At 35.3% G+C, this 25,198-nt stretch overlaps 1 protein-coding gene across 1 annotated transcript; it reads right to left on the bottom strand.

The window, feature by feature from the left end:
• On the bottom strand, positions 1-25,019 carry LOC130221261 (LIM domain-containing protein 2-like). Its single transcript, XM_056453665.1, has 4 exons — positions 24,794-25,019; positions 5,742-5,786; positions 4,009-4,145; positions 1-3,006 (listed from the first exon to the last, which is right to left on the bottom strand). The coding sequence occupies exons 1-4, from the start codon at positions 24,794-24,796 to the stop codon at positions 2,847-2,849; spliced, it is 345 nt and encodes a 114-aa protein (XP_056309640.1). The 5' UTR covers positions 24,797-25,019; the 3' UTR covers positions 1-2,846.
• Between the last annotated feature and the right edge of the window lie 179 nt (positions 25,020-25,198).

The raw sequence follows: 25,198 nt of genomic DNA on the forward strand, positions 1-25,198 counted from the left end.
TTTGTTGATCAACACCAGCAATGTCATTTATTTAAATTTTCTCCAAAAGCATGTACAAAAATGAGAATTTTAACCAAGGAGAAAAAACAAAATGTAAAAACTTGGGGAGTGAACGTAAGAGAATTGGCGTTTTATTACAAATTCTTGTAGGAGTTGATCTGAAGGGCTGATAAAAGTACTGAGACGAAAATAAACCTGATGAGGGACAAAAGAAATGAGAGCCAAGACCTTTTTCTGCTTTAAGGCCACCTTGTTCTGCTGATCAAGTTTTAGATGCAGAATAACACACAACTGTACATTGATCTCCTCTCACTCAATGCATGCAGACGGAGTCGACAGCTTTTAAAAAATAATCTTTTGCAACCTTAAATATCCATACACTTACAAAGACACACCCGCACATTTCAAGAACAACAAATCCATCAGAGAAGAGCAAATAAGAGCGTACCTTTTTCTGGTTTGTTATGATGTTTACAAAAGACTGTGAGAGTTTTGCAGAATATTGTGTCATTTGTACCTTGGCGTACTGCGTGCAAACACAACCTACAATTGACATAAACAGTGATTTTTGTGTCTGTGGAAAGTTTGTTGCAAAAAGAAAAGCATTTTTTGATAGAAATGACCAAATCTTTTACAGGTGCTAATGTTTAAGAGGGTGAGAAAGCAGATTATGACATTTTTAAAAGCTGATGATTTGGGGAAAAAGAAGTCAAAACTAAAAAAAAAAGAACTAAAATAAGGCTTAATATGAAAATAGCATCATGCCAAGAGCTTTCATCAATTCCTCGCAACTTCACAGTAATCTTATATACATACACGGGGACTTCTGTGGCATTCAAGTTGTTCAATTATTTGGATGATTTTCAATGGCTTAGCGAGTCGAAATGAAGAATCGCCTCAAACGTATAAACAAAAAGGCCATTGCACTAAAAAGGCAGACGAGACCACTGCAAAACACAAAAAAAAGCCACTAAAACGACCCAAACATAAACAGACCAGTTCCTTATGCCATTTAACAATTACAGACACTTCAGAACAGCTTTACCATGTTATACATTTAAAACCGAAAGCAACAGTATTAAAACAGAGAGGCATTTCATTCATTCGTGATGGCAAGATGATGTTTTGTACACAAACGCATGAACTAGAGGTCACAGCTTATGGCCACAGTGACAATTCACAACAAGCAAAGTCAGTTTTTAAGCTGACGTGTGCATTTAAAACCTGGGATGGAAGTGTTGGTTTTGATGTACTTCCTGCTCGAACCCAGACAATTTCAAGTGTGAAAACGGTTTAGTGAACAACAGATTTGAACAACGAGCACTTTGGATCAGTGTGACCCATCCATATTCCTGAGCAATGCTTTTTGAGCCACGCTTTTTAAAACGTGCACTCAAAGTCCCACAAAACCCTGTCACAGAGAAGCCCACAGGAAATTGCCATAAACTATGCGATGACAGGAAGTGGTGGAAGGGGGAAAGGCAATGGCGCAAAGCATCAGAAAATGTCATTTCCTCTGAGACTTAGTTCCCTGTGAATATCTCAATTTGTCGTACAAGCTTGGTCCCATGCAGCAAGACATAAGTACAGTGCGTCACAGTACATTCACTCTGCTTAGTGGTACTTGTGTACAAATGCCTTTGCAAGTAATCACTGAGCATTCAATAATATGAGAAGAAGAAAAAAAACAATAGGATGTGCAGTCTGCTAGATAATATAAAATATGACTAAAATAAGACATGAGGCATATTTGATTGATATGAGCATAGATAGATTACTAGATGGCATTTAAAGAATAACCAATATTAGGTAGAAATAAAGAAAAGGAATGTCGTCCAAAACACTAGAGGGCGCTACAAAATGTGACACGAGACCGTTTTAACACTGCAAAAAGTTTCTTACAACGTATTTTAATCTTGTTTTCCTGCACAAATATCTACACTTGCTTAAATCAATATACATTTACTTGAAAAAAGCAAGATGACAGATCACACACATTATTCGGTTTATAAAACAGGACTAAAATACGGAGCAAAACTATTTATTGCAGTGAGCAAGTTAATCTTAAATTTATAATAAAATTAACTCAAAGTGGTTATTAAGGAATTAAACTGTGTTACTTGAGCAAATATGGCATTTAGAATTATATTTTATAAAAGATATAAATGCTTAAAAATAGGAATCTCATCATTTGATTGGTTTGTAGATCTTGTTAGATCTTTTTAAGATAAATTAAGAAAAATAAAGTGAAGTCGGGTATGTAAACTCAGGCGAGCTCTTTAAAAGTACAGTGTACCCTGTAGATTCACAGATAAAAGACCCTGCGCCAACAAAGAAAACTACATAATAATAATAATATTTAAAAAAAAAAAGTACAGTACAGATTGCTGCAAATAAAATGAAGGACAAACAAACAAGACAATCATAAAAACAAAACACTTAAAAATTGACTATGTACATAAAAGATAGATTGATGCGACACCCCAGAATAGTTACCTGAGTGTATAATTGAAACCATCTGGTACTACTAGCACTGCCAAACAGGATCCTAATAAGCGAATCATCCCACCAATATGGGACACAATGATTTTGGTCACAATCAACTAACTGTTAACTCCACAACACTAGACGAAAAAAAAACATTGAATGTAAGAAATGTAACAAGGCAAAATAAAACAGAAATTAAAATTGAGCAGGGAGCGGGAAAACAAAACAAAAGAGGGAAGTTGATCAACCCTATCAGAGTGTGGTATATCTGGCTCAACTGCTTGTGTAAGTGTGAATGTGTGTGAAGAATCATGATTGGCCAGTGGAGGTGAAAGATGAGCTTTGGAAATCATTGCGGATTATGCCGTCTTGCCGATGCTCTCTGCATCCTTGGAAGCCCAGAGCTCCTTGTGCTGCTTGCGCCCGAAGCCCTCGTCGTAGTTGCCTTTGCTCTTGAAGAGCTGCTGGAAGTGTGGTTTGCAGTAAAACTCGCCCTGCAGAGCTGCGTAAGAGCCCAGACTGCACATGACAAAACAGAACATTATTCAGAAACTAGAAAAGTTCGTAGACAAACTTTATGGTGGCTTGAAAAAGCCTCGTCTAAAAATTTGAAGTAGTTTAAAAGTTTAAATCATTGAAGTAGTTTTAAGAAGTTTGAAACGGTTAAAACTATATATATGTTAGCATGTTTCTAGTATGCATTAGTTTATTGTTAGTGTGAATTGGGATGTTGTAAGTATGTCCAATGTAAAGTCAATGCCAGTTTTTTTATAATGGAAGTCTATGGGACAGTTGCAAGGGGGCTGTAAGTGGATGCTATGGTATGGCTAGTATGTTGAAAGGTGATCAGTGATTGGCAGTCGAAGTTAAACGAGCCCAACAGTAAGTTTGTATGACAGTCTGGCACAAAGTTATGAGGTCACAAAGTTTGGTCCAATGTTAAGTCAATGGGACTTTTTCAAATTTTCTGGGCCAGTTTTCAGAAAACTGCAAGTCGGATCAGTTGGAAAGGATATAGCAACTTAATTCAGTTTAGTTTGGAGGTTTGGAATTAGCTTGGTGGTGGTAGTATGAACGGTCTAGGAGGGGATGTGTTCTTAAACTTATTCTTCCGTCCTTTTCTTAGCTTATTTTATGTAGTATAACAGTATGTTGGCTTTCTCAAGCCACCAAAATAACAATTAGATTTAGAAAGTATCCATTAAATGAGGAAAAAGTCATTTTAAATTGCTGTTATTTCTATTTAGCTAAGTATCTTGGGAAAAAATTGTGGTCTCAAAAAATATTAAGCAGCACAAATTGTTTCAATGTGACTAATAAGACTGATCACATGACTTAAGTAATGATGCTGTATTTATTTTTATTTATTAATAATATGAAACATGCTGCTTCTACTCCAAAGCAACATGCATAGAAAAGCAGCACACGCACACATATTTGGATTGATGTATAGGAGACACGTTCATGTCTGTTTCTGTTGGCGGTGTTTATTCAGTGTGTGCCGGTGAGGAAGTGTCTAACCTAAGTTTGGTGTTGCAGTGCTTGCAGCAGAAGCACGTGGCGTGAAAGATGAGATTGTTGGCCACCAATCTCTCCATCGGATACACAGTCTTCTCACATGATGCACAGGTCTCCTTTTGGGTCTTGAAACTGAAAGACTGTTAAGAAACAATGTGGCCGTTATGGTCTACTCAAATCGGATCAAATGGATTAAAATAAAATCTTAAGACAAGCAAAATGAATAAGCACATAAATAACCAAACAAATCAAATATGATAATAAATAAATAAAAAAAGAGAGAAGACATAAATACATAAAGAAAATATATGAATGTTTTCAAAATGGAGCAAATAAATAAAATATGTGAAGACAATAAAATGAATAATAAAGTGCACAAATGTATACCTTTGCAAATAAATTAACTAACAAGTACATAAACAAACAAATAAATGGCACACACACAAATAAAAGTAGATTTAGGCAAAACATGCATAATTAAAGCAAATACATAAGCTTAAAAACGAATTAAATAAAGCAAATAAATACATAAGGAAATAAGTATGAGCACAAGCATAAAAATAAGCAAATAAATACACAAGCAGACAGGTAAATAAAAAAAAAAAAAAACTTTTAAAAAACCTATCATTTATATGCTTTTTTGGCTATCTGATTGTATATTTATTTGCAAATTTTCTTTGCTTACATTTTTATTTATTTCCTTTTCTATTTATTTGCTTTTTTTTTTTTTAAGTTTATGTATTTGCTTTAATTTACTTGTGCATTTTTGCCTATTTCTCAAAACATTAAAAAAGGCAAACAAACATTTGTTCTTGCATACAGTTGAAGTCAGAATTATTAGCCCCCCTATGAATTTTTTTTCTTTTTTTAAATATTTCCCAAACAATGTTTAACAGAGTAAGGAAATTTTCTGATAATATTTCTTCTTCTGGAGAAAATCTTATTTGTTTTATTTCAGCTAGAATAAAAGCAGTTTTAAATTTTTTAATAACCATTTTAAGGTTAAAATTATTAGCCCCTTTAAGCTATTTTTTCCTCTATAGTCTACAGAATAAACCATCATTATACAACAACTTACCCAATTACCCTAACCTGCCTAGTTAACCTAATTAAGCCTTTAAATGTCACTTTAAGCTGTATAGAAGTGTCTTGAAAAATATCTAGTAAAATATTATGTACTGCCATCATGACAAAGATAAAATAAATCAGTTATTAGAAATGAGTTACTAAAACTATTATGTTTAGAAATGTGCTGAAAAAAAAAAATCTCTCTGTTAAACAGAAATTGGGGGAAAAAAATAGACAGGGGGACTAATAATTCTGACTTCAACTGTTGGTTAGCTAATATGCAAAATAATTAAGTAAATAAATACACAAAAATATCAAAAACCAATAGCAAATAAGCATACAAATGCACTTATAAAAAAAGCCAAAGCAGTTAAAAGTGAATGAACAAAGTCAATTTGCACAAAAAAAAAAAAAAAAAAAAAAAAGCATAAAATGACCAAATTGGCAAAGAGTGACTTAACAAATGAAGCAAATATTATTATTATTTTTTTAAATTGAGCATTTTAAATTGAGCATTTTAAATAATAATAAATGGTTCAAAACCCTATGGAGCAGCAAAACTGACCGATTCACTGCACACAGTATGAAAGCAGACCGAGCTGATCTATCTAGCTCCATAGTTTAATTGTCATACAGGTAGAGAAAAGACTCAATAAAAAGCAACATACCTTAGATCGTTGAACAGGCTTGTCATCCGACGTATTCCTGTTGTCCTGGAAACAAACAAAAAAAAGAGAGAGAGAAAAATGGAGTCAGTGGTCCTATGACAGGTTACCCATGGCAACACTATTTCAGGCACTGCCTCATGAATACCACAGCATATAAATCCTTAATCATCCATCCATACACCACAATCATGCACCCATAACCAGACATAACTTCAAAAATGCTCCCCTCCGAGCACTTCCTCCAGTCTCTCCTGTATCCCTCCATCTGCTGTATGCTTTCACAAGCACCTTTTGTCTGTGCAGCCACAAGCACAAACGTATAAAGAGGGATCAGCGAAGACAAAGCCTGGTGCACATTTCTAACCAACTCTAAAGCTATAATATGACATTACATAACACCAGCCCATGTCCCACGGTCAACTCTGCACCAAATACTCTGTGGTGCTTAAAAATCGAAACAGCTGCCAAACTTTAACAGGCCACCACTTAAAGCTGCAGTCCGTAAAATTTAGCTTCTCTGTCGCCATCTCGGTTTTAAACCTGCAAATGCAGTTATAGGAGGAATGATCCTTTCATGTGGACTGCAAATAGACACAGCTTCACAGATAAATCGAAAAGCTGTGGATACTGTACTTCTGAACAACAGATTCTACATCCTGGAAGTAACGGTTTTCACCAAGAAAAATGTTAAGCAAGAAATATAGGTCTACCACATTTCTGACTAACTGACGGAAAAAAAAACAACATAACATAGCACGGAGATTGGCTCATATACACCTCAAACCATGCAAATGGGTTTGCATCATTTGTACTTAAATTATAAATGTTACAAATGTCAGTACTGCATGACCATGTTTATTTGGTGTGTTTTATTGTTACCTGTAGATTTCGATTTCTTCACAGCCTAATTTTTGAATCATGCCATTTTGAATATATATTTAAAAAAAAAAATAATACAATAAGTGTAATTATTCCAGCTGCTGTGAAAATGGTCTATAAAAATTTGCCTGTTCTTTCAAAATATCACAATTGTGCAAAAAAAAAAAAAACGCAAAGCTTTGTGATAATCTTGATGATCTTTTAATTATGTATATCTTAATACATTTTAATTATACATTTATCTAACAGAGTTTTTCCTGCACATCAGGCAGAAAACATGTATGAAACCAAGCAGAAAGGGTAAGCTGGTTTTCTTGTCCAAAAATCTGGAACTATTTTAGCATGGATGCTGAAATATGACAAGTCAATAGGCATGGGCCAGTACAAGATTCTGACGGTATGATAACCTTGGATAAAAATATCACTGTTTAAAAAAAAAAAAAAAAATTTAATAAATAAATAAATAAATAAATAAATAAATAAAGGCAAGCTTTTCCCCATTGAACACAATATATTTTATTTTGAGAAACATTTAAAATATTTTGAAACAGCAGCTTTTGATGAGGAGGGTCCTTTTCTGCTGAAAATACTGTTGCCCTAAAAAAACCCCAAACAAAATTAGTCATACTTTTATATATATATATATATATATATATATATATATATATATATATATATATATATATATATATATATATATATATATATATATATATATATATATATATATATATATATATATATATATATATATATATATATATATATATATATATATATATATATATATATATATTTATTTTTTATTTTTTTATTATTTTTTTTTTTATTTTATATATACACACACATACACCATAGGAACGGTATAACAGAACATTCTGGTAGTTTAAAACCTTGACTTCTACAAACCACGATAAACCTTGAAACCGGTTATCGTCCCATGCCTACCAGTCAACTGAAGAAACAAGTAACGGGAGTGTTTTTGTTTTCAGGTTGATTACTACTAGTAGAGCAAAGCAGAGGTGGCATTTACTTTTGTTTGTTCAAACTGTTCATTTATGATGTCATGCAATTGTAAAACATGGCTGTTTACTTTCAGAATGTGTAGTAATGCTTTCTTTTCCCTGAAATAATGCAAAACATGTTGAATGTAACATTTTTTTAAAAAATGGTCAAATATTGCATAATTTACATGCCATCGAATTTCACATTTTTCTTCAATACCGCTCAGCCCTACTCTAAATTATGTAACATACTTGCTGAATTTGGTTTCAAATTTTATATTTTAGATTTGATCCTTAACCCATTTTATTTACTTTTTTTTGTTCCAGGCTGGCGACATGGTGGCACAGTGGTTAGCACTGTCGCCTCACCGTAAAAAGGTCGCTGGTTTGAGCCCTGATTGAGTCAGTTGGCATGTCTGTAAAGCAGAGATGCCCAAAGTAGGGCCCGCAGGCCAAAGTTGGCCCATGGTAACCTTTGATTTTTGGCCTGCTATCCCATCTGAAAAGAGAGGGAGAATGATGAGGAGGTGGTTGGGACAAATGCCTTTGACAGAGATAGTCATTTCAAATTTAATGTAACCTTTTGTTTCTTTGTTTATTGCTAAGCTACAAACTGAAATGTAAATGATTCAATTAAATGTTAAAAATGAATCAGACTTTTAAAAATGTAAGATATCTTTGAGACAAACAAGGTTAAGGCAGGAGCATAAAGGCAGAAGCATTTATAGCAGTGCTATAAATGCGATTATGTATTTACTTACTATTTTTAATTTACAAGTTCATTATTAAATGTTACAAATGACTGCATTAGCTAATATGATTTAAAAAGAAACATTTTCTAGTTATTTTTAAGTATTACTGAATAAATTAGTAAATTCACCATGGCAAATTTAATATATACAGTTTGGTATATACAGTATTTGGCCCACAGCACTCAATCAAGTTTGCTTTTTGGCCCTTTATAGGACAAAAAGGTTTGGGCACCCCTGATGTGGGGTTTGGATGTTCTCCCAGTGTTCATGTGGGTTTCCTCTGGGTGCTCCGGTTTCCCCCACAGTCCAAAAGACATGCGGTATAGGTGAATTAAATAAACTAAATTGGCCGTAGTGTATGTGAGTGCATGTGAGAGTGTATGGGAGTTTCCCAGTGCTGGGTTGCAGCTGGAAGGGCATCCGCGGTTGGCGGTTTATTCCACTGTGGCGACCCCTGATGATAAAAGGACTAAGTCGAAGGAAAATGAATGAATGAATGATGTTCCAGGTTCAGGACACATCACACAGAGGTGACAAAAAGTCACACAAATAAGTACGGTCCTACCCAAAACATTACAGTTTAAAAGCACATCTATATCTCTGCTTTAGTTCACCTTGAAATGGCACTTTCATATTAGCAAAAAGCTTTCAAAATGCCCCAAATTAAACACATTTGAAAGTTTATCTGTCGTAGTGTAGAAACTATTTTGAAAACCAAACCTATAGTGTCCCAATCAAAGGCAAGAAGGTAGATGATGTTTTGGCTGCTTTTCAGATTGACTGTGTTCTTAAAGAATAGTGTCAGTTTGCACAGTTCAGATTGTATTTGTTTGACCGAAACTGAATGTTTAGTTGCAGACAGCTGAACGTGAGAATACTTTTACTATGCAAAGTTTAGGGATGCAGACGTTTCATGTATAGCGAAGACACCCTTTAAAACATATCCAGATTAGTTTAGACAGAGCCTGACAGTCTGTAACATGTAAAAAGCGATGTGGTGAAGCAAAAACACATTAATGAAGGATAGAAAATCCTAAAGTGACAGGTTTTTATGTAACTGCTCAGGTCTGACAGAAAGCCAAGAACAGCTCTCCACCTCCACTACAGCATCTAAACTTGTCTTTTGCGTGTAAATCTAAAGCTGGAATCTCACACGTACACACAAGAATCTGCTGGTAGAATAGCTCATATGAATGGCCTCTGTTGTTGTGCATTTAGAAAAAAGGAAAGTTAATTTGCTCAGCTCGAAAAGGCAGTGGAAGTATCAGTGATGACCATTATATCACATCAGACATTCAATAACACCACTTTTCGCAAATTACAGCCATTATCGAGGACTTCACACACACACCATCAAAGCCCTGAAATGAGATTACAGCCTCAACATAATATTTGCTTTCATACAGAGTAAGTAGAATGAATATTAGTATGAGGCGCTGACAAACTCGTAATTCCTTTCATATTATTTTTATTATTCATATGCTTAAGATTTTTCCACTGGATTTTTAACACAAAAGAAACTGACTGTTTGTGAAGGTGCAAGACCAATATACTTCAAGGAAGCAAAATAAAAGAACAATGGGTCGGTAAAAGAATCTGTTGGTATGATAACCTTGGATAAAAATATCATGGTTTTACAGTATTGTGATTACTACAATTCAGCTAGTTAACATGTTTGAACTGCCATTGGTTGTTTTGATGATGTTAATGTTAATGGGTGTGGCTCTGAGGCTCCACGTTTTTTGACTTGGAAATCACTCACTTTCCTTTGGCTTAAACTAATGACTGTAAAACAATTTTTTTTTTTTAAATATGGACGACGCGACAGCACCTTTTCCTATTGAACGCTTTGAAGGCAAAATGCCTCGTGACGGGCACAAACTGTTGCAAAACACTGCTGAAACTGGAGCCTGGGGATGGGCAGAAGGGCTACCAGATGGAGCCAGAGGCGGAGCCGTAGAATCAAGCTACCAACCAAACGCTTGTACGCCAAATCAATCACGCCCCCTGAACTTCTCATTTAACCGCCCATATCTGCACTATAACAAAGGCTCATTAAATAAATATAAGCACTTCTATTTAAAAACATGTAATAATATACGATTTAAAAACTGTGTGATGCAAGCGGTTTTAATAATTTAATAAAAACAATATATGTTGAACTGCAAACTTAAATGATCTTTCATACACTCTAGCCTAAGTTAGACTCTGCTATGAGCACAAAAAAATATTTCTCTTATAACAGGCCGTTGGTATTTGTTATTTTCATAGGGGTAGAAATAACATTTTAAAAATCTGGACAACAACAACATATGAACAACACGTACATTTTTAAAAAGGTTTTTTATTTTTGATAAGCAGTCAACAGGACCCAAATATACACACCATGGACAACTATTTGCCATGCGGCAAAAATCGTGTGCTTGAAAGATAATTACAGCAAGATTTATAAATATCAACAGGATATTTACACATCCCATCCCTGCAGTATCAAATAATCCTTGTCAATTTGTGCAATAAACTTAGCAGTATTAATATCAACTGATGTCTATATGATACATCATCTGCTGCTATATCAGCTGCTGCAACATTGCTTGTATATGGTTTATCATTTTTTGCCGTTTTCATTTGGTTTATGCCTTAATATCTGGCAAATAAGAATTTACCTTCATTTTAATGTTTAGTAGGTGTTTTGAAATAAATTATAGCATTTACAGCTCTATTTGTTATACAAGATTCTGCTTCTAGAACATTAATATTTTTATAACAGCAAATTCAGTAGATTAACTCAACAACTTGCCAAAACTCAAAATGTCAGAGACATTCTTTAAATAAAGTTCAAATCGATTCAGATCAGATCGATCTGGACATTAGTTTTGACCTCCTAATTATTATTTTAGACGCATAAAAAGAAGGACTTCTAGATAACGATCACCTGCATTTTCCCCCTCATGGCTAGGCGTGTATCAGCAAACTAATAATAAAGCCCGATAAAACCCTCACTTTACCGAATAAACAGTGATCCATTAGATCCTGTTGGTCAGAAAGTATAGTTTACTGCTGAACAACTCATTTTATCATGGTAAAAACCACATGATCCGACGATCTGCTTTGAGAAACTGTCAATCATGATGAAACTCCCCATTTTTAATAGCATTAAATTCCTGGCTAAAAACATACTCTTTACAAAAATAAAGGTCTGCAGCTCTATCAGCATGACAACCAGTGCCTTAATTGAGTAAAACCATCTTATGGGACATTTTATTGCAAGTGTAATCAATATTTTATTTGGGCTCAGGTCTCATTCATTAACACGGAGGAGGCGGGCTTTATGACTTGTACTGCAGCCAGCCCCCAGGGGGCGATCTTACGACCAAGAGCATCACTCAAAAGCAGGCGTGTGGCACACTTGGCTTAAACCCGGATGACACTGTACAATTTTTAATAATCCCAAATAATTCCAGCATGTTAGACAGCACGAACTTGATTCTTATGTCACACTGCAAGTTGTCGATGTCAGACTGAAAGACAATCAAGATGTGACAAACACGAACATGCAAGAGAATTCACCCGGAAATTAACATCATCAATCTGTGACACTTTCACTGTCCTGTGTTTTGAAATGATACCTCACGACAAACCTAATAGTTTGCAATTTTGCTCACACTTTGCCTTGATAATAAAAGCGGTGGTTTGAAGATGTCGTGCTGATTGCATCATCATATTCAGCACTCCTATTGGTTCTTCGTTTGATGCTAGTCATAGCTGGTCCCATTGCATGAAAGTGTCTGAAATCTTCTGACTGCCAGAACTTAATCTCATCGAAAATTTGATCGCAGATATATAAATATATCTGGAGTCAATAATTGTCACAATCTCTCTCTCTTTTTGTCAAAATGTACAATAATATTCTAAAATGTGTGATTTGTACATTTTTGAAAATTTCTATAATCAAAAGTAAATAAATAAATAAATAATTTGCAACAGCCATTAAGCGGTTGTCTGTGAAAATGTCAGACCAACGATTAAAGATCACAGATTTTAGCCTACACTGTAAAACATCAAAATCACCATTTGTTCAGCACACTGTACTTTTTCTGTCATATATACTAAGAATTGTGAATAACTATTGATCTACATAAAAATATGTTATGTCAACAATATCCGCTAAAATGTTATGTCTACATGTTTAACTGAGTTTTCTGGACAAACATTTTTGTGTTGAACAGGAACATTGATATTTAAATAATTCGCGTAAGCATGATGTGACGATCAAAAGCTAAGTTTGTTTATCTGTTGCTTGTAAAATGGCGCAGTTGGTAGCACAGTTGCCTCACAGCAAGAAGGTTGCTGGTTCGAGACCCAGCTGGGTCAGTTGGCATCCCTGTGTTCAGGTGGGTTTCCTCCGGGTGTTCCGGTTTCTCCCACAGTTCAAAGACATGCGGTACAGATGTCTGAATGTGAATGGGTGTTTCCCAGTGCTGGGTTGCAGTTGGAAGGGCATCTGCTGTGTAAAACATATGCTGAATAAGTTGGCAGTTCATTCCGCTGTGGTGACCCTAGATGAATAAAGGGACTAAGCCGAAGGAAAATAAATTAATGAATGAAGTAGTAAGTTTGTGTTTGTCATTTTTAAGTAAAATGATTAAAAACAGGATGATATGCTAACTAGTACTAATTACTCATTTTGCAAATTTGAAAAAAATCATCCACTAAACAGAAAAAAATAAATTGACTCAATTGCAGTAACTGTTGCTTCAGTTGATGTGACAAGAATATCTTTGTTAGTACAATACAATAATCAACATTTAAAAAAAAAAAAAAAAAAAAACAGTTTTTGAGTCAACCCAAAGTTCTTACTGCATCAAGATGCCTTGTTTTTTTATGTTTTCTCAACAATTTATGTTTTACAGTGTAGGATTACTGGATTCTTTTAGGATTTCCTAAATTTGTCTCAGACAACCAATTCATGCCTGATATCTCACAGTGATCGGGGGTCACAACAACTCTTCTCAGGCTAAATTCTTCCATTCAATTCATCATGGTCAGATGTCCACAAGTAACACTGAAGACTAACAGTAAAATTTGCAGAGTTAAACTAATTGAAAGCGGATAGTTTTCACGTATCATGAAAGCAGTCTGCTGTATAAAGTGATAGGACTCGACACATCATCAGGATCATATCTTAACTGCTGCAATGTTCCATTTTATGTAACAGTATTTTACTTGTATAATCAACACAAGTAAAAACAGGTCTATTCTGTGTGTTTTCACATTAATGCATTTTAAAAAGTGTGCATCATATATTTGTTCTTATATTTATTTGAATTAGCATATTTAAAATAATGTTTTCATTTCATTATAATTATAAAGTGCTTTAGATTTTAAGTACTCCTCTTCAACTAAAACATGAATAACATAATATACAACTGAAAGAAAGAGATGTCAAACAAAATCTTTAAATGAGAAAAATGTTTGTGTTTTGCACTTACACTGAGACAATCAGTGTCTGCACAGACTTCTGAAGTATATCATTGTTCAATTTGTATAATGTGGTGACCCTTTGGTCAAAGGAGGAAGAGGCATTTACGGTGTATTAGCCAATGCCATGCAGTAAATTGAGAAGCCAGCATGACTGAAGTTTATCTGATAAAGTCACAACACACCCTGAGTGCAAGACAACACTCAACCCACTTCCTGTTTCAAAGTGTTTGTGAAACAGGTTTGTTTGAGAGCCTTTGCAACAGACATTTACAAATGCTAAAATGATCAAAAAGAAATAATCAAAACTACTTTAAATGGAGTCAAAAATATTAGCATCAAGGAGATTACACATTAAAAATAATAATAATAATAATAATAATAATAATTTTAAAAAGAAAAAAAGATTATGTATAGATTCTGGTTTTGGTTATCAAAAGTGCAATAAATTGCCACCGACTAGTAAACCCAAAACAAAGATGCTTTGGTCAGTCACAGTTGAAATGGTGGCAAAAACGGGATTAGAGATGTGCGAGCTTGTCAATGCATGCGCACGAAGCAATGGAGCGGGCCACTATCTTCTCAGCTAGTGCCATCTGTCCTCTTTTGCCTTATTTGTACATAAGATGGAGAAAAAAAAAAAACAGTCTCTTTCACCACACACATGCAGATAGCACGGCTGCTCAACCGTCTGCACTGTGGCAGGAAGGGGTGATGACACATCTTCCTGTGCTATGCTCTGATGCATTTTACAATGATGGGGTCTAATTCACCCTCCCTGGAGACCCTCAGAACTCAGCTGCCCTGCACACTGACTCACAACCTTGATGCTGTATACAGCATATGCAGCCATAAGATGCCCCAAGATCTCCACTTTACATTAAACATTATCAGCTTCTCTGGGTTTCACAATGACACTCTGGGGGAGAAAAAAAAAAAAAAAAGAAGAAGAGAAAACACAACAAAGTTCAACCTCGTTTCAAAAACACTACCTTGTGGGTAAATGTCATTTACAGGAAATGAAATGAAATCAGGCCATTAGATATAAAGTGATGATTATAGTTTGAAATCTAACAATGACACTGTGCTTTCAATGTTATACAGGCCCTGTTCAGACTCTAAAAGGCATCACTCATAAGGGTATTTTTATGGCAACAAAAGGTACTAAAACAGAGAAGAAGAAAGAAAGAAAAAAAAATAGTTTCTCCTTTGGATTTCTAAAAGACAAAAAAAGTTGGTCACGATCCTCACACAGATCAATGAGAACAAACTAAAAGCACTGCAATATTTGTGCCAGGTCAGCAAGGTTATTAAAGTTTAGTATTTTTCAATTAGTTTTTATTTTATATCCTATTTTTTTTTTTATTTGCTCGACATTTCAGTTGAGTTTAAGTTCATTTATTTACTGCTTTTGTTAGTTTAGATTTGATTATTTTGTGAACACTTTTTAATTTAGTTTTTATGTATTTGGTTTCAGTTATAATAATTTTACTTTAACAGAGCTGACAGAATATGGAGTTAGTTTTATTTCTGCATTATTCAATCTAAAATATTTAATTTTAGGAATAAATTATGTGCATAGTAATTAAAAAATAAAAGATTGCATATAAAAAGTTGAATTGAAATGATGTCAATGATTATGTAAAATGCTTTGCATTGCGAAAAATGAACTATGCAGTTAGCACAATTTTTGTTGCTCACTCATTCATTTCGGTCTCTGTTCTGCTGTCAGTTTTTGCACATCCAGAATATTTGCTTGAGAGCTGAAATGTTTTGCTTGAGAGTTGAACCCATGTATGCTGGAGTTCATCTTGTGTCTTTATTATTCAAACAAACATGTGTAGTTTTAGACCAAAATTAGGTAAATTGTAATAAAAAAAAAAAAAAAAAAAATTTCAAATCATAAAAAAAAAAAAAAAAAATTTGCACTGCAAAAAAATTAATTAAATATGGCTATATATATATATATATATATATATATATATATATATATATATATATATATATATATATATATATATATATATATATTTCTCTCAATTCAAAGAACGCTAAAACAGACTTGTGTTCTTGTGGAGACAATTCATGCGAAGTTAATTTGGAAAAACGAACTCGGGAGACCCCAAGAACAGAGAACGCGTCCTCTGAAAAACGAGATGCTGCCTTTAACGAAAAATTATTTAAACATTACAGCATTCACACAGCGATTTATTGTTTTTCCTCTTTTCACAATATATATGCATAAAGACCTTACAAGTATACGTTGCACAATACAAATAAACATCATGTGTTTCATGCGTTTATGTCTTTATAAAGATTATTATGGTAATGTTCACTTTCACAGTCTCATTTAGGGAAACTTTACACAAACTAAAATTACAATGTTTTCAACTCATACTTTAAAACAAGTTCTCATCTGCAAATCTACATGGCTGATTCACTGACTCATTTAAACTATTCATTCATATCAATTTCAAAATACTACCGCAGATCCAATATACACTACCTGACAAAAGTCTTGTCATCGATCCCAGTTGTAAGAGCAACAAATAATAACTTGACTTCTAGTTGATCATTTGGAAAAGTGGCAGATGGTAGATTTTTCAGATGAATCATCTGTTGAACTGCATCCCAATCATCATAAATACTGAATAAGACCTACTGGAAGCCACATGGACCTAAGATTCTGACAGAAATCAGTCAAGTTTGGTGAAGGAAAATCATGGTTTGGGGTTACATTCAGTATGGGGGCATGCGAGAGATCTGCAGAGTGGATGGAAACATCAACAGCCTGATGTACAAACACTTGTGCTGCCCATTACATTACAAACCACAGAAGAGAGCAAATTCTTCAGCAGGACAGCGCTCCTTCTCATACGTCAACCTCCACATCAAAGTTCCTGAAAGGAAAGGTCGTCAAGGTATTCCATGATTGGCCAGCCCAGTCACCAGACATAAACATTATTGAGAATGTCTGAGTTAAGAGGGAGGTGACATTGAAGATACATCCAAAGAATACTGATGAACTTTGGGAGTCCTGCAGGAATGCTTTCTTAGCCATTTCAGGTGACTTTATTAATAAGTTAGTCATTAGTGAGTCACTGCAGAGATGTATGGATGCAGTCGTCCAAACTCATGGGAGTCATACACAATATTGATTCTTCCACTGCACAATGACTTTATATTCAATACTGTACATTATTTCTATTAAGTGACAAAACTTTTGTCCAAGCAAAGTCAGACCTTACTGTTCTAATTAAATAATTTAAAAAATTAAATAAAAATCAAGGCATGATCATATTTTATTTTGGTAAAATAAGCGTAATCTAGAGGCCTTTGCCTTTTATATCAGACACTTTTGATACCAAATCAACTAGAAGTTATTATTTGTTGCTCCTAAAACTTGGGCAGGCGACAAGACTTTTGTCAGGTAGTGCACAATGTAACTCAGTGAATAATAGCAATGAAACTAGTGATGAGATCATTTTTACCAGTTTTCTATACTGCGACTTCACCTCTGATCACTGACAAAGCAGAAATATAGAAAATCTATCCCTTCAGATGCAAATGTTCTGACTGCTGTAAAAGTGTAGCCTGTGTGCATGAACATGACAGAACATGTCAAATACCTACCAAATTTTAACATGTCAGCCCACTTTCCAGATGGACTGGGGCCATGATGTGACCCGGGTCAGTGTGTGATCATATCCGAACCCTTGCTCCCTCAGACTCTGTCAAAACAGCATAATTTGTGATGCCCTGCCATTACCAAAGGTCAGTATTTTACTCTCTCTCACAGCTACAGACAAAATCCACTCTCCATTACTCTTCCGCTGTATATAGTATTAGACGGCAGACACTCTTTTAATCTCATTAGCTGGACAAAAATCCCATCAGCTGCTCCCCATGGGTCCAGACAGCCTTGGGAATAAGCAGGAGTTCAGTGGACTGAGGAGGAAACAAGCATCTTGTGGCCACCGTCAACTTACACACACCCTGCTTATACCTAGTGATCAGATCACATCAAATGCTTGAATGCATCTTGTGATCTTGTATTTTTCAGATGTCATCTGGGGCACCCAGGACACACTATATCCGTCACGTAACCACAAAAGGCTCACAGAACATTTTGGGTATGCCTCATTAGCATGCAGTGACATGCATTTTAGATGGCAGGAAATAATAGGCGGAAATCTGTTTAGGGTGACATATGAATGAATTACCTAACCCATATTAAACAAGGCAGAAACAGGGCTACGCAGGAGTTTGACCGGCATCATTTTGGCCACATTCGGCCAAGCTAATAACTCCTAACAAACAAGATCAATGAGTCAGATTTAGAAGACAAAACTCTATTGTCGAAATTCCTGGCAACACAGAGAGGACGTTCATGCAGCAACCCTGAGGGAGTCTGGCTGGGCTTCATGAATGAAATGCAAAGTGTTCAAAAGATGCTGGAGGGCCTATTTTCTGCACAAGTCAAGTTATGATTGATTACCCTGTAACTAGAAAAACAAAATGAGCCTTCGGGCAACATAACGTGTATATTAATTTACCAAACGACACATTAGGGTTAGCCTTCCCCATTTTTTGAAAGATTCAGCCATTTTGTGCATTTGTTCACTGCAATACACTTCAATCTACTGTAAAAGAAAGCCCTCAAAGCCTCTAGTAGCCAATTACTCATGTATTATAGCCAGTGTTGGGGGTAACGTGTTGTAAGTAATGCATGTTATGTAATAATATTACTTTTACCAAAGTAATGAGTAAAGTAATACATTAAAAATAAGTGATTAGAGAGTTACTTTTTACCTTGCTTAATTGGCTTCAACCTAATGTAATTTTAATTCGGCAATATATTTTGTTAAAAATCACACACTCAATGAGGGAGCGTGCTACGAGGGAACAGAGAGTCAGCTCGCACTTATCATCATCAGGTCTTTTTCCACAGCAGATGAGTCAGTGTACTATTCTAGTACCTGAATAACTCAGGATATTGGTTTATTTCGAGTCAGAGAGAGTATCCGGTATGCTAGTACTGAAGGTGCAAACTGTTTCAGAACAACTCCGTTCAATTTAATGAAATGGTTCGACCTGTTCACTTAGAAGATCCTGTTAAAAACAAACGATTCATTCGCAAATCGCCGTCATCACTACAGACAGAAACAATGGCAGGCCGGAGACTTACTTAAAGACTTAAATGTGAAAAACTTTTCTGAAAGAGATCAAACCTCAGCCAGGTAAGGAAAAGTAACGCAAAAGTAACTCAAAAGTAATATAATGCATTACTTTCCATAAAAATCAACTAAGTAACGCAACTACTTGCTTTTTTGGGGCAGTAACTTACTGTAATGCACTACTTTCAAAAGTAACTTTCCCCAACACTGATTATAGCTGTATGACCGGTTTATATGCTTTAAATGAAGCTTAACACAAGTTTGACATATGCAAATGTTTACCACAAGTTTTGTTTTATATTATCGTTAAAGTCATTTCCTGGGCATTAACTGCTTGCCTAACCATTATAGTGTTCATTTTCATGAGCAATAGCCAAATGAATTCTTCTTGAGAGCATAAACATGGTCTTAGTTGCATGAACATGCAAAAAAAAGTGCACGGTTAAACACTCTAAAGAATTCTTACACTAAAGAATGTAAAATTCTTCGCCAATGCAGAGCCACAGACAGAAGCTGACACTGGACTCCCCGAACGGATGTGAAACTGTAAATGTGTTGAAGCTGAAGAGAAATGCGGAGTTAAAAAAAAAAAAAAGATGCCTGTACAGTGGCTTTTAAAGAGAAGGCGTGTAGGCAGGGTTGAAGAGCAACACGGTCTAATGTTTCATTTGACTCTAGAGAACACCTTTGACCAAGAGTGCATGGTGTAAAATTACACCCATTAAAGATAAGGCGCCATTAGAATGTAACTGCTAATATTAATGTTTTCAAAGTAACATCCCAGCAAACAATTTTGTGTTTAATAGACATCTAAACGTAGACAGCTTGGCTAAAGCAAGACTAAACTTGAGCTGTCAGTGAAAATCTAATAGACATCTAAGATTAGCCGAAAACTAGACTAGTCATCAAATAGACAGACTTTATACATGTAGTCATTCATTTCTTTTCATTTATTTGATGACTTGTCTAGTTTTGGCCTAGTCTTAGAGATTTTCACTCACAGTCCAAATTTAGCCTTGTTTTAGTCAAGACGACTATGTTTAGCCGTCTATTAGACATCTTTTAAAACGTAAAAATGCTTGCTGGGATCTCCCATCTTTTCTTTAGGCTCAGTTTATGTTGGTTGCGCTTCTCAAAGTGTTTTGTGTCTGTGCATCAAAATTAGCAGAATGCACTAGTGGATCTTTACTCAGAACAGTACTGTCAGGACACATCCCTTTTTTGAAGCCTTTCAAACATGTTCAGACGGAGTTGGAAACTTGATCTAGGCACTTCGTGGTACTGCACAAAACACAGCCGTCAGCATCTACATAACATGATCTTATCACAAACAGGGAGTGTATGAAATCCATTCGACAAAATTGCCAAGAGACATTGCTCTTTTCATTGGAATTTGACAAACACGTTAGAGATGGTAAACCTCTTCTCTTTTGCACTTTCACAGAACAGTTCACACACTCGTTTCAACACAGGAAAGACATTTGAGTGCAAAAAAAAAAAAAAAAAGAAACCCTCAACAAAGACTAAAAGAGTTCAATGCTGCATTCCTGCAAATGTCTAAAGTTTGTTTAATTTAAAGGGACTGTTCACCAAAAAACATTACAATTGTAAACATTTACTTGTTCAAAAACAAAAGATATTTTGAAGAGAGCTGAAACCCTGTAACCATTGACTTCCGTATTAAGAAAAACAGCTACTGTGGAAGTCAATGGTTGCAGGTTTTCAGATTTCTTTTAAACAAAGAAACTCAAAGGTTTGAAACCACTTGATGGTGATTGAATACCAAGTAAACCTTCATTTTTGGGTAAACTATCCCTTTAATAGATTCAAGGAGTCAAGAAGCCAAGCTCACATACAGTACATGATACTTCCCACCAAACTATTGTGAAAAAACTAATTATTCAATAAATGTATGCATGAGCTGAGACCAATACATCAAGCAAAGATGCACCCCTGGCACTCCACAGATAACCACTGAACTGAATGAAGCACGACAACCCATGACTGAGTGGAAAGTTCTATTTAGGCCTATGGAGAAAGCCTAATTTCTTCTCTTTCTCCATATAAGGAGACAGTTTTTACAAGGAAAAAAAGGGTTCCATTATCATACTGCAGAGGCTGTCCCAGAGTCCTTGTTGGCATAATTTCATTAGTATGGATTTCTAAGAATAGTCAAGAGACTAAGAGTAGACCACGGACTAGAACCTCGGTGTGTGACTGTCAGATTGTCACTGATGAATCTGGAAATGCACTGTACAATTCGATTACTGCATAACTGCATTTGAAGGTAAACTATCCCTAGATGCTCAATTTTTACATTGCTCAGCAAAACAGAGTTCACCCTGTTTTGAAAATAAATATTTTTCTCCATTTCTCAGTTAATATGGGCAATGTATTTTGGTGCATTTAAACAAATCAAATTTATTAAACGGATATAGTTATTAAAATTATATTTTATTGTCACCAAACATATTCAGAAATTAAAAGGTAATACAATTAAATTCAAGCTAAATATTGCAAAAAATAAATAAATAAAAAAATTACAACCGTCAAAATTTCAACAAAATGTTTAAATTTTTTGTTTCTCTTGATTTTTCCTCTTTATTTAATTTGTATTTTAAAATTTTCTAACATAAATTTGGGTGTACTAGTTTTTGGACTATTATCGCAAGTTATTTTGTTAGATAAGCTCCAGATTTGGCTTCAGTAGTGACTAATCTAATGTTTATGCACACATATAATATTGTATAGCTTCCTATTAAAAATATTAATTTAAAAGATAGATTTGTGAGGGTGTCCTTGTATGTGCGGAGCACTGGATCTGGTATTCTGAACATCTATAGTGGTGATTCTTTATGCCTGGGACATGTCACAAAAAACTTTTAACATCCTACAAGTTACAACATTCAGTTGGAACACCTGGAACAACATGCCTCCCTGTCCATTTCTGACAACTGGACAGTTGACGCCGCAGGCTGTCATCTCCACACCAATGATCTGTGTACACAATCTCCAAAGATTAGCTTCATATAAAACACCTGATAGGCTCCACCATCTGCGCTTTACTTCTGTGCACAATAGAGATTGACACCTTTAATGAAAGGAGACATCATTAAAAAAATAAGACTTGCTTCTGGAATAAATTGCTCTATGAAAGAGGATACATTTATGTGTACCGTTTACAATCACTCAAGCAAGCACATCATTTGCTAAACAGGCGTTTCCTTGCGGTGCTGAATGCCCAGTGGAGCCAATTTGAGAATGTACATATGACTGATCAGACAATACACTGCCAGATGGTAATCAACCACCACAACAAATTACCACTATCACTAATGACAGCAACAAACAGTCCAAAAAAAGAAAAGATGAATGCTTAAACTACAGGAATGTAGTTTCAGAATTTCAGTTAATAACTTTTTTCCCTTTTACCTTCCCTACCGCATGTGGAGTCACATGACCCCACTCTGTTAAGGTTACTTTATACTTCTGCCTCGAATGTACGGGTATGGTCCAGCAGAGCCTTCGAGCAGTTGCATACTTTGAGTACATTACATGTGAGCATATTTTTATACAAAACATATCAGTAAACTATAACATAAATAAAACAATCGTTCATCAATCGTAATAGAGTTAAAATGTTCAATTAATTGAGATTTCGATTTTAGGCCAAATCGCCCAGCCCTACTTTAATATAACATTATTTGGACAACGTTTTCAGTGATAAACTTTCAGTGCTTTTTCCATAAATCACACCATAAAGATGAAATATTAAATGCTTATGGTTTTGTAAAAAAAAAAAAATAAATAAATAAAAATAATAATAAAATAAAATTGAAAAATCACCAAGCGACACTTAAGCAGACACTTGTCCAAATTATTGGGGCATTTCACTATTTGCTACTCTAGAACAGTGGTTCCCAAGGTGGGGGTAGTGGAACAATGACAGGGGGTCGCTTGGTGATTTCAAAAAGTCAGATAAATATCATTAAACTATTAGAATTACCATATTGTAACCATAACTCAAAGAAGATAAATAGTAGTTTTTAACAGTAAACAACATCAACATGGAAATAAAAAGCCTTCAGCCTTTAAATTATAATTTTTTTTTCATAGGATCAGTGCGTTTATGTTAGATTAACAACACAGCAATAGCATCAGCTGAAGTAGTGATTTTTATAGCACCAGGTTAAACTTTGACACCTTTATGGCAATTAAATTAATAAAGGCCACAACTGAACATTGAGAATGATCTCTGATTGGTGGTCTCCAAAATTAAACCTCCAAAACTTAAAAAGTCTAAAGAAGAGACTTGTGCTGAAAACATTGTGTCCACCGGTGTCTTAGTTGAGCTTAATATTAAATTAATAAATTACTATAAAAATGACATTGTTAGATTTGCACTTTTTTGTTATCAATATGCTCGTGTTTATATAGGCCTATTATTGTGTGTGCAATGTTTGTATCTGAGGAATTTGGGGGTTGTGAGTCGCTGGCATTGTTATTTTAGGGGTCATGGGCTGAAAAGTTTGGGAACCCCTGCTCTAGAAGATGAAAGAATGCAGAGTGGAAGTGAATCAAGTTTTAGTGGTAACACAGTGGTAAAGTTCTCACACGAATGAACATTTTGTGTTTTCTCCCAGTGTGTTGGGAGACTAGAAAGTCTGTTACTAAAGTTCACTCAGAGAACACTGCTTCAATTCAGGAACATGCAAAACTTTATGATACTTAACGTTACAGATCTACCATCACAGAAGAAAGAGCCATTTACTTTAAATCAATTTTATTGAGCCTATGAGAACTTACATTGTTTTGTTTTTAAACCGAAGGTCATCAAAACTGATTCTACAATCTAATCCAGTGTAAATCTGTTCCCATTATCATCCAGTGTGTACATTTTCATCCAGTAGATGCTGGGCACGAGTTAAACAAACATGTTGCCATGACAACATTAGGCTGAGATTCACTGTTGTACATCAAACATTTACATAAATTTCCACATAAAACCTGTGCTTAGTCCTGCTCGCTCTCTTCCGTGATTCAAAGGAAACGAAAGGCTGCTCTTCAATGAAAACAGTCTACAGTTTATGGTCAATCTATAGTGAGAAACGAACGTCAACGTTTAATTTAAAAGCGTTCAAATGTCAGACACCGTGTGTCACTTTAAATAAACGCGTCTGACAAATGGATAAAGAAATGTGGACTGACAAGAGAAAGGATGCAGAGAGGCTGAGGCATGTCATTTTATATAACGGTAAACCAAGCATCATAAAACGACGCGGTAATACAGAGGATGCACGATGAATTTATGGTTACAAAAATCAAATAAATCCCGTGTGAACTTTACAACTGCATCAGTGCACTACAACCAGTCCGCCTTTCTCTGAACTAAACTGGGTCGACGAAAACCAGGTGCCAAAACCTAAAAAGCATCATGCCTCCTCGGTCTAACGTTAAATTCATCTGGAAACAACAACACGCTTCTTCAGGAAGACACTTGACAGACCCTGAAGTCCCTGCCACACATTGTCTGATGATTAACGTTAGTCTTCATCTTAAATATATCAAATCTAACGCTCCCATATAAATGCACATCTTCAAGAATCAAAGCGAGTGATTTGATGGATCCCTGCAATGTTTAGTTTCCCCACACTTAGCTCTGGATAGCGCCCTAGCTAGCGTACTGCACCTCCTCACCACAATAGACGAAGAGGGGGTCGCTGGGTTCACTGCTGCTGAATCAAAGCGGACAAACTCACCATCTGGGTCTTCTTATCAGCTTGCTCAAGAGAAAGGGGATGAGAGAGATCTGCTGCCGGTTCCGGTCCGCTCACTGTGCACGAGTGGGCTGAAATCTCATTCGTTTTGTCCGCTGGTATACAAGGTGAACTTCTGCAGGCTGAGCTGAATGAAATGTACCAGCACACACTGATCACCCGACAGAGCTCGACGTGTTTTCCCCCCACCTAGCTCTTTTCAACGGACGGTTTTTTTCCTCTCTTCATCACGCCTTTTTTTATTCAGCAGGATGTCACACGCGATTGGACGCTGCTCGTGCCGCTCTCCTCCCATTTCTGAATTTCGGGAAACTGTCTTCGCAAGAAATAGCCATATTACCTCATGGGTTCATCAGTTTGTGGTATTTATCACTTTCCAGTATTATC

Source organism: Danio aesculapii, chromosome 3 (genome assembly GCF_903798145.1).
Source record: "Danio aesculapii chromosome 3, fDanAes4.1, whole genome shotgun sequence".
In the NCBI taxonomy this organism is placed as follows: Eukaryota; Metazoa; Chordata; class Actinopteri; order Cypriniformes; family Danionidae; genus Danio; species Danio aesculapii.

What these genes read in the sequence shown, in the direction of transcription:
- LOC130221261 (XM_056453665.1), bottom strand. An exon ending in AGCCTGTTCAACGATCTAAG is followed by an intron (nt 4,146 to 5,741) that starts GTATGTTGCTTT and finishes GTTTCTTAACAG; the next exon opens with TCTTTCAGTTTCAAGACCCA. An exon ending in CACTGCAACACCAAACTTAG is followed by an intron (nt 3,007 to 4,008) that starts GTTAGACACTTC and finishes TGTCATGTGCAG; the next exon opens with TCTGGGCTCTTACGCAGCTC.